This window comes from Corvus kubaryi, unplaced genomic scaffold (genome assembly GCF_017639235.1).
Source record: "Corvus kubaryi isolate FWS band 111438036 unplaced genomic scaffold, C.kubaryi_AGA036_p1.0 split1-37374, whole genome shotgun sequence".
Lineage (NCBI taxonomy): Eukaryota > Metazoa > Chordata > Aves > Passeriformes > Corvidae > Corvus > Corvus kubaryi.
Window position 1 is genome coordinate 3,396,727 of NW_024582079.1, and position 12,710 is coordinate 3,409,436.

General features: G+C 45.6%; 1 protein-coding gene across 4 annotated transcripts in view; it reads left to right on the forward strand.

Annotated features, from left to right (window-relative positions):
• The window catches only part of LOC121657778 (cytoplasmic FMR1-interacting protein 2), a 49,956-nt gene extending 37,246 nt beyond the window's left edge, over positions 1-12,710 (forward strand). For 3 of the 4 annotated variants that reach the window (XM_042013863.1, XM_042013860.1, XM_042013861.1), the window contains exons 27-31: positions 2,514-2,586; positions 3,101-3,195; positions 7,119-7,357; positions 7,850-7,997; positions 8,560-12,710. In XM_042013863.1, the coding sequence (XP_041869797.1) occupies positions 2,514-2,586; positions 3,101-3,195; positions 7,119-7,357; positions 7,850-7,997; positions 8,560-8,727 (723 nt within the window). In that variant the 3' untranslated portion in view covers positions 8,728-12,710. The remainder of the gene's footprint in view (positions 1-2,513; positions 2,587-3,100; positions 3,196-7,118; positions 7,358-7,849; positions 7,998-8,559) is intronic. The other variant, XM_042013864.1, reaches the window with a different exon arrangement.

Sequence of the window (12,710 nt, forward strand, 5' to 3'; positions counted from 1 at the left end):
GAGTTTGACAAGTGCACAAGTCTCTCAGCTCTCAGCTCATGTGATGCCCTTTCTGGTGTGGGGCAAAGGCTGTGGCTGAGTGCCACTCATCTTCTTAGCTTCCAGTTTTTCACATAAATTCAGCTAGCAATGAATTTATCTCATAATTTGCCCCAGAGCCAACTGAGGAGTGCTCAACAACACAATTGTACATTAAGTGTGCATACTGTGTCATGATGGTTTGGGCAGGGTTGTTTCAGTGTTTCCAGAAATATTTTGAAATTACTTCCCTAGCATAAGACAGGATTTCCAAGCAAAACCAGAAGTTCTGTTCAGAGCAAAGCCATAAGAAAGTTCAAAGATTCCAAGTTTTGTCTGGCCACAGAGCACAGACAAAAGTAAAAGTCTCTGCATGTCCTCAAAACGGATATTTCTGCCCTTGCCTTTGCATTTTAACTCCAGTCTAGAGAATTCTAATTCTTGGTACAGTGTATCAAACACATTCAATGAGCAGTGGTTGCATAAGATGAAGTAAACAAGAGATGTGTATCACCCAGCAGCTTGGCTTTTACAGAAATTTATAGAATGACCAGAGTTGCCAACTCTATTCTGACAGTTTCTGTTTCTTTTTGTGGTTTTTTCACTGCTCTCTGCTGTTCTCAGTGTTGGGTTTTCTGCTGGATGTACTGCATTTGGCTTTGCTGTCACATCTTTAAAGGGACCCTCAAGGGACATGGTGGTTTCTTGAGAAATCCATCATTTCAATGCAGAAATGTTCCTTCAGTCCCAGGAACTGTACATCAGCAGTGTACTGGCATTTTAGAATAGCAGAAAATAAAGATCCCTTAAGGAAAGCTACCGGTCAAAGTCCACATCTGCCTACAAAGTCTCTCCCTCTCTGATGCCCTGTTTTTCCCCTCAGCAATAGACTCAGAATACAAAGCCATTTTGCATGCAGTGGGCACTGGTTCCCACTTGCTGGAGGATGTCAGATGCACAGAGCCATCACAGAATAAGATTTTCCCTCTAATGGAGCTCTTGTGCAGCAGGAGGAATTGCTTTTATACTGCAATTACCTTCAGAGCTGTGTGAGTGATGTAAGGCTGGTGGTATTTGCTGGCAAAAATGGCTCTGATGCAGATGTTCAGTCTGCTGCACCTTACCCCCTTTTTATTGTTTAAGTTTGAGGAATGAGGGGTTGCTTGGGGTGAAATTTCTAAGCAGAATTTGTGCTCTCAGTTAACAGGCCTTGGGGAAGAGATCTGTTAATAACATGACTAATTTTGGGACAGATACAAGGTGAACGTGGGCTGCAAATGGCTGAAAATACTTTATTAGAGGGAAACAGCCATGGAAGAACATTCACCTAGGAATGAACACTGTTTTGCAAACGAAATGACCAAGGTGACAGGCCCACTCCGTTAGCATCAGCACCTCTGTGCCCATGGAGGGGCCCCAGACTATTCCTGTCCCTCCAGCACTGTGTCACAAACTGCACTCCCACAAACTTGCTCTCATCCCAGCATCCATGCGCCAGTGCAGCCTCCTGCAGCTCCATGCTCCACTGTCCTGCTGGCTGGAAGGGGGGTGTCCACCCCTGCATCCCAAACAGGCCCAGCTGAGTCATTCCATCCGGCCCCCGGGTACCTTCTGCTGCGCTGTCATGATCTGCTTTCGAGTGTGTCTACATCCCTCCAGTGAGCTCAGAACTGAAAGCATGTCCTAGGAGTAGGCTTTTATAGGAGCAGGCTGATGCCTTGTCGTGACACGATGCCTCTGTGTTGAACAGCTTTGGTTTCCTCGCTGCTGTTTCCCATTGCAGACTCGTATACAATGTACTGTCAGCCATCGCTCCTCAGTCTCCACCTGCCTATTTCTAGGTTTCTCCTCCTTGTGCATCTGTGTTTGGGATTATTTTTTTCTCAAGTGCATTGGCATGCATCCCCTCAGGTGGCATCTCATGGTGTTATTCCTCTCTGGACTTCTGTTTTATTCTTCCTGGTGCCTGCACCACTGGGATTCTGGTAGCCCTGGCTGAGAACACCACACCAACAACCAAATAATTTCAGACCAGTTGTGATGTACCTATTTGCAGAAGAGCCACATGTCAGTATATTTTTCATATACACTTCCTAAAATAACTAAGCCAAAGGGTAATTTCCACCTGGGCACTCTCTTAAAGAACAGGCTGCAGGAATTCATTCAGGGTAAGATGAAATGGAAACTTCCATATTCTTTATCCCCTTTTACCTTCAGGGCTAGTAAGTAAGACAGAAGATCAGTATAAAGGTCTGGCCTTGTACAGGCAGGAAGTAACTTACTTGAGTTAGGGAAGCTTCCTGACTGAAGCTGAAGTACTTCTCCCAGTTTCAGATCATTTAGGTTCAAACCACTGGAGTTACTACTGAGCTGGGTTGGATCTGAATAGGTGCTGTAGGCATGAACTGTTGTAGTGTTGCCCAGGCCCCTGAGCCATTCACTCTCCCCCATAGGTATTTTTTAACTTACTTTATCTTTCTTTCTTCCTGCCTCAGTCCCAGGAAGAAGTTTGTGATTTGCTGCATGCTGCTCCCTTCCAAAATATTTTGCCCAGGGTCTACATCAAAGGTAAGAAGCTGAGAGGGAAGCAGTGGGCAGACTCAGAGGTCTCTGCCCAGAGGCTGTTTTCTCTCCCATCTCTGCTGAGGATTAGCTCTGACCCTGCTTCCCCCTCCAAATAGATAAGTGCATACAGCCAAACATCAGGTGCAAACAAAAGCCAAGGGTGCATTTCCTGTAGCCTAGTTATGGCCTAAAACCTCAGTCAGTTTGGGGGTTCCCTTAAGGTTTGGGAGCCATTTCACAGCCTCTTTGGAGAATGACAGCATGAAATGTCCATCTCACCAGGAGTGCTCGGTAACAGGGACATGCTTTTGGACATGTGTGATAAAGCTGCTGCTGAGACTGCACTCGCCCATCCCTCCCTTCTCCGCATCACTGGCCCCTCATTGCTGTCGGTTTGGCTCCCTGATCCCACAGTCTCCTTGGATGGTTGCTGGGGGGCAGCTCTGAGCAAACTCGGCGGAAAGTTGCGGGTCTCCACTTCCTCCTCTCATTTCACTGTTTGCTGCTCGCTTGACAGAAGGAGAACGCTTGGAGGTGCGCATGAAGCGTCTCGAAGCCAAGTATGCCCCACTTCACCTGGTTCCCCTAATAGAGAGGCTGGGCACTCCGCAGGTAAGGATTGCATTGGAAGGGATGGCTGTTGGAAACTCGTAGCAGTCCCCACGTGGCCTGTTTGGCCTTGGGAAAAGTGATCCTTATTTTTTCTTTTGATTGATTGATTTTTTTTCCCCCAAAACATCAATTGGACGAGCAAATCTGAATCCTTGCCCGAGCAAACACTCTGAAGGGAAATCTGTGAGTGGGTCCAGAGATGTGTTGCTGCCTCCAGTCAGGAGAGCTGGCAGGGAGCTGTAAGGCAAGTGTGCTAGAAGCCAGTTCTGAATCAGAACAACTCCAAAAACCTCTTCTTCTCCACTTTAAAAAGATGGAGAATTGCTGGAGTGGCTTGAGGGGAAACTTTGCAGGGCTGTCCTAACAATCAATTGCCATCACTTTTGGGGATCCCATTTTAGGACTGCAGTGTGGTCCGTTTAAGCTCATCCCTGTCAAGAAATACATCTGAGAATGGTTTCCCTCTTAGCACATGCTTAGAGCTTCAGCACATGCTTAAAATTACGGCTCCATTTAAGTGTCTTCTTGATGTGGGTCTCAGCTTGGGAAAAATCTCTTGTGCAGAAACTCAGTACTGTTAAAAATATCTCCATAGACTGATCAGTGTAATGGGCAAAATCTGAGCTCCATTGATAGTAATAATCAAACTTCAAGTGCCCATTTGTTGGGGTTGTTGGGATAAAAATCTTTCGAAGTATCAAATGAATCAACACCCTTTTCCTGTAATGTACTGATGAGGGAATGGAACAAACACTCAGCTGGTGTAGGAGGTGACAGAACTGTGGCAGGCAGAAAGTGGTTGATATTTTTTCTTGTATTTTTTTCTCATGGATCAAGGACATTTTGAACTTTGCATCATTGGAAATCATCTGAAACAGAGAAATTGGCTGGATAACTGAGGACTTTGTCTTACTCTGTAGACACTTCCTTTTAAAGGAGACACTCGAGAAAAAGAATTCACCTCTGTGTTTTTGTGTCTTTGTGTTGGTCTTTCTATCTCTCCTTCTTTCCATGCAAAATCATCATTGAATTCTGCTATTAGAGTCCACTCGTTGCTTATCTCTGCTGTAGTTATAATGGTGATGAAAACAAAAGGTATTTCATGTCCCACTAAAAAGTTATTTTTCTGTAAACTGTTCCCATATTCATCACACAGGTACAGTTGGGTACCAGATTTTTTTTTTTTTTTTTAGCTCAAATGTAAATGAACACAAGAATTGCTTTCTATAGGTGCCTCCATAGCTTCTAAGCTTGCTCCTTTTATGCAGTTTTGGACATGCATTTTGGAAATGCAGTTTTGGACACAGGCCATACAGGGTTTTTTCCTGCAGAATGCATAAATGCCTTGTAACAATTGTCCAGAATCTAAGCAGAAGTTCGATGCCTCTCCCAAAAGGTGGCCCCATGCATGTTACAGAATTCCATGCTGTGAAGGGGCTGAGCCAGAGTTAGTGGGGATCTATTGGTTTTTGCAGCTTTTGGGTAGGGTTCTGGCAAGTTCACCAGTAAACAGGCTGTACAAGAGGTTCAAAATCTGGAAAATCAAAACCGGATTTGTGCAGTGGCACGAAAACTGCCAATGATTGTTGTAAATAATTACTTTGCATTGGAAATCCAGAAGCAGCTGTTTGGTGGATCATTCATAAAGAACCAGGGGGGTCAAAGTGGTTCATTAAAGGAATCCTCTCCCATTTAATGCTGACCATAAAGGTATTTAGTAAGGGGTTTTCAAAAGTGCTTGGTCAGTCTGGTTTCTTCACTGGAAATAATCAGAGCCTTTGCTTCTGAAGACAGAAGGAATAATTGAGCCAGCACAGTGGCATCCTTTGACAATTCACCTTGAGAGCATCCTTCCTCTCCTGATCTTAGAAATCAGTGGGACCCAAGACTGTGAGGCAGCTCTGGCCACAAGACCAACAGCTCCCCAGCTGCTTTGCCCATGTTAAGATATCTACCCTAGGATGGTAGTCCTGTATCAAAGACTGGTCTTACTGTGATGAATTTTGGAACCAAATTCTGTCTGTGAATGTGCATAACTGAGTGGCACAGCCCACACTGAAAGCCGGATGCATCCCCTTCTAAATTAAGATTTCTTCAGAAATCGTGTACTAAGATCACTGGAGAAGTTTGTTCTCAAAAGTATCCCTTTTTTCACTATATTTTAGCAAACACTAATGCTAACACCTAATTTATATTTGAAATGGCTCTGCTTCTGCTGTGCCCTCATTTTGCCATGATAGAGCAGTGTGTGCAGGTCTGTGCCCATAAGAGCTTGGAGCAGGTGAGGAGAGGGACAGTACACAGCCTTTAGCTACAAAGCTGGATAAAATAAACCTTTACTTGCCAAGCAAACACATGCAGTGTGTGCCGTGGAACCAGTGATACCATTCCTGCTTTTAACACATTGAGGGATCCCAGAGCCAGTGTGGCCTCTGCACATCATTACAGCTTTCCCTTGATATTTGCTATTAGTTGAACACTAATTGAGCTGAGGTCCCCAGACCATCCTTGAAACTGTGACACAAGCAAGAATTGAAATGCTTCTAATTTCAAGAGCAACCAAACTAAAAATGCTTGAGGTTACTGCCAGCATAAATTGATAATCAGGGACGGGGATGTGCAGGCACATTCATGCATTTTTCAGAGTGGAATGAAGATGACCCAGCTAAACTGAGCAAAATTCATGTTCTTAATGTCTGGCCAGGACATGTGCCTGCCCTTTGTCCCAGCTGCTCTGAGTCCCCATCGTGACTGACTGGGATAACATTTTTATAGGCATTGCAGGGACATCTGGAAATGGAGCAAATGCTTAAAAACTGCTTAAAGCTCCAGGAAGTCCTCTGGGACAGGCAGGGTCTCAGTCAATGCAATGCTTGTTCTGTGTGGCTGTTCCAGAGAGGTGGGAGGGGTAAAGGCTCTGCCTGTGCAGCCACTCCTCTGCTGAGGTGAGCACAAAGAGCCAGAGCCTCCCACAGCCATGGGCACAACTCTGACAGCACTCAGCTCCCATTTCCCAAGTTATTTTTGGCAGCACTGCAAAGAGAGGTCAGTCCTGCTACTGGAACAGCAGGAAATGGGGCAGCTGAGAGGATAGGGCAGTGAGAGACCCCCACACTTGCACCACTCAATGAGCTTGGGGGAAGGCCCTACTTGCTTATTTTAAATCCCCTTTTTTTTTCTCTTGGGGAGCAATAAGGCTGAAATGAAATTAATTCTCTTTTAGTTTTCCTCTAGTGTAAAAACCAAAATAACTTCATCCAGTGGAGCTATTCCAGAATGGTATATCTAAATGTGAGCGGGGGTGTCACAGAAATTATCCACACCTGTAAAGCTTCCACATGTGGGAAAAAATTATTTGGCTTTCTTATAAACTACAGGTTTTCCAGTGTCAAGTTAGCAGTGCTTCTCATCTTCCTCAGAGCTTTTTAACCCTAACTACAAAAGAAATCAAGAAAGCCATAGGCTATCTGCATTTTGAAGAGATGCTGGCAATGTCCTGGGAAGCAAAATGTCCCTGTTCTCTCCTGTTTTATCTTCATTATCTGCAGAAATCATGAGACAAAACCCATGAAATGAATCATGAAATGAAAATCAGGAAATGAAATGCTGAGTAGCACTAACAGAGCAGAACAGCATGCTAGCAGAATTAAGGATCAGTATTTCTGGTCAGAGCTTTGCCTTCAGCTCTGGTGTTCTGATGTACGTGGTTACTCCAAAAGATACTGAGGTCGGTGAAATACAGTGGAGCACAATATTAAGTCTCCTGCTTGAGGGATGAGTATTCTCTGGTGGGAAGCGCCATGGGAGCAGCCATCAGAGGTAAGCTTGGAGGTGAAGGAGCCGGAGAGAGACCAGGCAGCGTTAAATCCAGCGGGTCTGGGTCACATCCTCACTTGTGTCCCTCTGGTTGTCCCTCTCCTCAGCAAATAGCCATCGCCCGGGAGGGGGACCTGCTGACCAAGGAGCGGCTGTGCTGCGGGCTCTCCATGTTCGAGGTGATCCTGACACGGATCCGGAGCTACCTGCAGGACCCCATCTGGCGCGGGCCGCCCCCCACCAACGGGGTCATGCACGTGGACGAGTGCGTGGAGTTCCACCGGCTCTGGAGCGCCATGCAGTTCGTGTACTGCATCCCCGTGGGCACCAACGAGTTCACGGCAGAGTGAGTGTCCCCAGACAGCTCCTGTCACTGCAGCTCATGGGTGGACGGGGCTGGCCAGCCCCCAGAGTGCCGTCAGCTGCTGTGAGAGCCACTGTGGAGGTAGAGGGGAATGTGGGTGTTTGGTGAAAGGACTTTGTTGTGCATGGATGCAAAAAGATGTTCAGTTTTGTATTGGAACAGCTGGAGAAAAGAGCAAGGTAAAGGGACGTGCCCAAGGTGACAGGCAGGAGATGGGTAGATGGACCAACAACCCAGCAGTAGGTCCTCATCTGTCTTACCCTGTGATTCACCCTGCACAGCCTGGCCTGGGTGTAATTATGCACATCTTCTTCTGAGTTCATTTTCTCTAGGTGTACACTCACTTTCTAGGAGCAGGACTGAACCTGTTTTCCCTAGGAATTCACCAAAGAAAGTTCCTGGTGTCATGGTACTTCTCTTGCGTAACTGTATCCTGTCGTGTCTCCCCACCCATCACCCTGTTCCTCCCTCCAGGCAGTGCTTTGGAGATGGTCTGAACTGGGCAGGTTGCTCTATCATTGTTCTCCTTGGACAGCAACGGCGCTTTGACCTCTTTGACTTCTGCTACCACCTGCTGAAGGTGCAGAGGCAGGATGGGAAGGATGAAATCATAAAAAACGTGGTAAGTTGAAGGGTGGGGTCCCAAAGGACCCAAACTCAGCACACTTCTTTCTGTTTTCTATCCTGCTTTGTCCAAACTCATCAATTACAACAAAGCCTGGTGTTAATCTTTTTCTTACTGGACGCCCTTGCTGTAAGGTTTCCATCTGCAGTCTCAGCAGACAGGCCAAGGTTTTAATTGCCTTGAAAATCAAATCTTTTTTCTCCCAAAGCTTTTCCCTTCTTCCTGGGGTTGGGAAGCTGGACCTGAGGAGCTGGTATTTCCAGCAACCATCCTGTGGTTTCGGTGGCTTTATCAATAAGCAGTTGGGAGCCTAGACTTAGGAACAGTTAACTTAGGACCACTCACTGATCTTGTTAATGCTCTGTCTTGAGTCATCAAACCCAATAATGAAGCGAGTCACCGGTCCCTGCAAGGTGCTAAGTGGAACAGGAACATGTGTTAGAGCTGCTTTGCCTTAGCAGAGCTTTCCAGCAGCAGGGCACAGGTTCTGCTGCTTCCTAGCTGCTCAGATGACATAAGACCTTTCATGTTCTGTTTCTCTCCCTCACCATCTCTCCAGCCCTTGAAGAAGATGGCCGACAGGATCAGGAAGTATCAGATCCTGAACAACGAGATTTTTGCCATCCTGAACAAGTACATGAAGTCGGTGGAAACAGACAGTTCCACGGTGGAGCACGTGCGCTGCTTCCAGCCCCCCATCCACCAGTCGCTGGCCACCACCTGCTAGTGTGGACACGGACCCCGCATGGGTTGGGAAGGGAGCAGGGACTGAACCCAAACCAGCTGGGAGGGGTAAACTTGATGGTGTGAGGCCTGACAAGGAAGTGAGGCTGGGTCTGCCTCTCCACACGAGGACACATCTTCCCCTCAGCCCCGTTTGAGTGCATGTTCCTCTGTACCATCCCTGTGATCGGTTTTACTCGTAGCTTTCGGACTTGAGGGGGGGTGGGGGTGGGCAGGCAAAATGTGCTTTTCTTCCATGAAGTGGTCCGGTTTTCCCTGTGATTCACCCAGTCCACACATCACTCTGAAGCCATACTGCAGCCTCAGGTGGGAGAGTTCCATGCTCCCACGGCGCCGGGAACCCGCTCCCACTGCAGAAGCAGTGGGACAAGTCAACACCCCCGTGACATGTGCCACCAGCCACAGAGCAGGAGGGGCTGAAGACAAGTTCCTGATCCACTCTTTGAGGGGAAGAAGGGATGAAGGCAGGATGTTACCCATGGCAGTGCCCTGAGGACCGAGTGCTGGGCGCAGAGGAGCCCTGCCAGGCTGGTCGTGGATGGCTGCCTGGCCCAGGCTGGGGTGAGCTTTGTGCTCCCTGCTGTGTCCTTGGCCTTTCCAGCAGTTGTAGGGGGAGCTTTGGCATGTGGGCTTGAGAACAGCAGTGATGCAGTCACCAGATAACTCCTCAGCACTTCAGAGAGCTGGGGAAAGAGAAAACTGCCTGGCTTTTTCCATGCTATTGGGACATCCACTTATTTTAATGCAGAGGTTCTCCCCTGAAGATACATCTTCCATGGACTAAACCAGATTTCCTGTGGACTACAGAAGAGGCTGCATTCATGTGAATGTGCTCTCAAACATACTAATTTGGGTAGAAATAATCACTGGTGCTGACAGGATGCAGGTGTAGTTACCTTGAACACACAGGATCTTTGTTCTTCAGCCAAGGATGAGAGCCAGGGTATGTAATCATTGTGTGTTCTGGGATGTGATTTTCCCTTGGTTTAGACAGACTCCTGGTGGCACAGCGACCAAATACCTTTCTCCAGAGAATGGTGACTACCAGCAGGGCTTAGGAAACATCCCATCAGTCAGAAATTACGTGGTTGGTTAGAAAAGGTGAAATACAGGATAAGCTTTAAAAAATACCCAGAATTTTCCAAATTCAAAGCTGCTCAGAGAGAACACTGGAGTCTGTTTCCTTTTCCCACTCAGCTAATCTAAGATCCCTGGATAGTAAGAAGAAATTGAGGTGGAACTTCAAGGAGGATTTCATAACTCCTGGTCTAACCTGCTTCCCCTCAGTACTGTCATTGGAGTGATACAAAAGCTTGTGCTTGATGTGAAAGGAGATCGAATCACGTGCTCCAAGAGAAAATGATGCCAGCCTCACCACTGGCAGTGTTTCCTCAGCTTTAGCCTGGCCACAGCAGATAATTGCTGAGTCCAGATGTGATAATACGTATTTGTTTCATGCCTTTCATCATGCCTTGTAAATTGCATGCTGTTACAGATGTTAAAAAGCCAGAGCCTGGGCATTTATTCTCTCAGAGGAAACATGTAATTTATTAGTAGAAATGTCCCAGCTGGTGTTTTTGTCTTAGGAAACAACAGCCAGCAAACTAATGCTGGCAAGAGGAGATCTTGACGGGTGACATGAATTTGTGCTCCCAGGCTCTCATCACCTACTCCCTTGATAATCAATAAATACCCCACATGTGACAAGTGCTGGACATTTTCACACCTTGAGTTTCCTTTAATTACTGAGACAGACATTTTCAGCTGCAGGGAGGAAATTGTGCAGCACAGTAATCTGAAAGTAAAATGAAATCTCAGGAAGTCTGGCTGAAATCTTGGAGTGGCAGGGAAGGACCCAGCCCAACACGGCGAGTTCTTTCCTCTGTGTCATGAGGAAGAGCAGAAGAAGAGCATCTGGGGCTTGCTCTCTATTTACTCTTCCATTAAGGATGTCAGTTCTGGTATTCCATCATGTTCCAACACTTCTACACTACTGGAGTGAGGGTATCTAAAGATGTCTATTTTTAAAAGGAAGAGAAGAATCAAGCACTTTATTTTTTGTGGAAAACAAGATGCGAGGAAGATAGATCCAACCAAGATCCTATTTTTCCTGACCTAAATAGCAAGTGCTTGTTATTTTGGTATGAAAGTCTTGCTGAAAAGTTAGCACAAGTCCCTGTCTGGCTTTCAGAGCCACCTCTAGGCACAGCACAAATTAAATGTCCTAGTACATCTGACAAGCTATGGAATGCTGGAGTCTTCTTGGAAACCAGCATGAACAAGAAGTTGCTACAAAAGGATGAACTCTACCACATGGCCCAGTCTCAGCTACCTAGACAAAATGGGATAAAGTAAGGTGAATTTAAATCCCTGGTTTCATCAGTTTGGGCCTGGAATGAGTCATCAGATACTTCACCTAAACCTGTAAATCTCTGCATTCTTTTCCTGTAGTTTTGCCACAATTCCCTGAAACCCTGCAAAACACAGTTGCACTGGAAAGTTGTTGCACAGGCTTTACTTGAAAGAACAGGTAGTTGAAATCTATTGTTGCCCTCGGATTTGCTAGCAAAAATGTAAAACCCCTCCAGATTCCAAGGGATTAAATGTTTTGAGCAAAATGTCAAAGTGCATGAACAAAATGTAAACTGTTTTGACTGTAGAGTGTATGCAGGTCTTCTGCCTTGCTGCTCAAGTCACACCAGATGCCAGTTAGTAATAATCACAGTCTGAATTTCTGAGATTTGATGTTACTGTCCTTCGATTATGTCAAGGATTCAGATACTCCTTAGCTTCAGTTTTCTCACCCTCCTTGTCTGTGTATGAGAAAGGTCCAGGCTTAGGTCTTTAAACAACTCCATGAAAATGGGTTTTTTTTCCTCCCGTGCTTTTTTAAATGTCATAATTGTTAATGGAAATAGGGAGCACATTTGTAAGAGTAGGGCTAAATAGTAACAGATTGCCAGGGGGTCAGGCATATTCCCCACACCTGCAGACTTTCTGCCAAGTTTGGGAGTGTTCCTTGCAGATGTGCTTCAGTCTATATTTTTCAGTCTTTTATGATCTGCAGACTTCTAATGTTCTTTTCCTAGGGAAATGTTGACCCCTGTCTGAATACTCCCAGGTCCACTGACAATGGACTTGCTTTTTACCTGTATTTTCCTGCTTATGCTGAAGTAGTCTGCAAACTCCCCAGCAGTCACCAGCCACCACTTGGAATGTCTACTCCAAAGACAAGTTGTTGGCTCCATACAGGAATTACAGTGGGGAGAAAGGATGGCCTGTGTTCTGAATGAAGTCAGACTGGGTTATTTTAATGTTCCCTCCGGCTTTGCCGGTATAAAACGTGGCTGTTGGCAGTGCACATGCTTTTCTGGGATGATGCTGCACTTGACTTTCAATGCTACAATGGAAAGGGGAAGCAAACTAGTTCAAATTCAGCACTTCAGTGGTTTTCCATTTAAACTCTGACAGCACTTAGTAGCATTGAACAACATTAGTCCTTTTCCTCCTGCATTACTCCAGTCCAGTAGGTTCATGTATATTGGAGAATGAAAGAGAAAAGAATTGAAGGTGTAAAAAAACAAGAAAATATTCTCAAAAACTGTTGTCAAATGTACCATATTTGTATGAAAAGCTGCTTGAGTTATTTTGTACAATGAATTTTATTTATGGTGAGGTATATTTACGCTTGTGATCTGATACAGTGTTAAATTTTTGATCCATATTTGCTATGCAGCTGAAGATGATATTTTGGTTTTGTATTATTATTTTTTGCTGTTGTTCTAAAATTCAGCCAACAGAAGCTTCCATCTCCATTAGAAGTGTTTCTGCAAGAGTAAAGCATCTGATACCTGGTGATATGTCCCGTAACACAGCAACCAACAGTGTGTATACAACAAATGTGGGATGACTTTTGTGATGAAGAGAAATAAAAATTGGGCTCATTCATGAAATGAGCAGAATTTA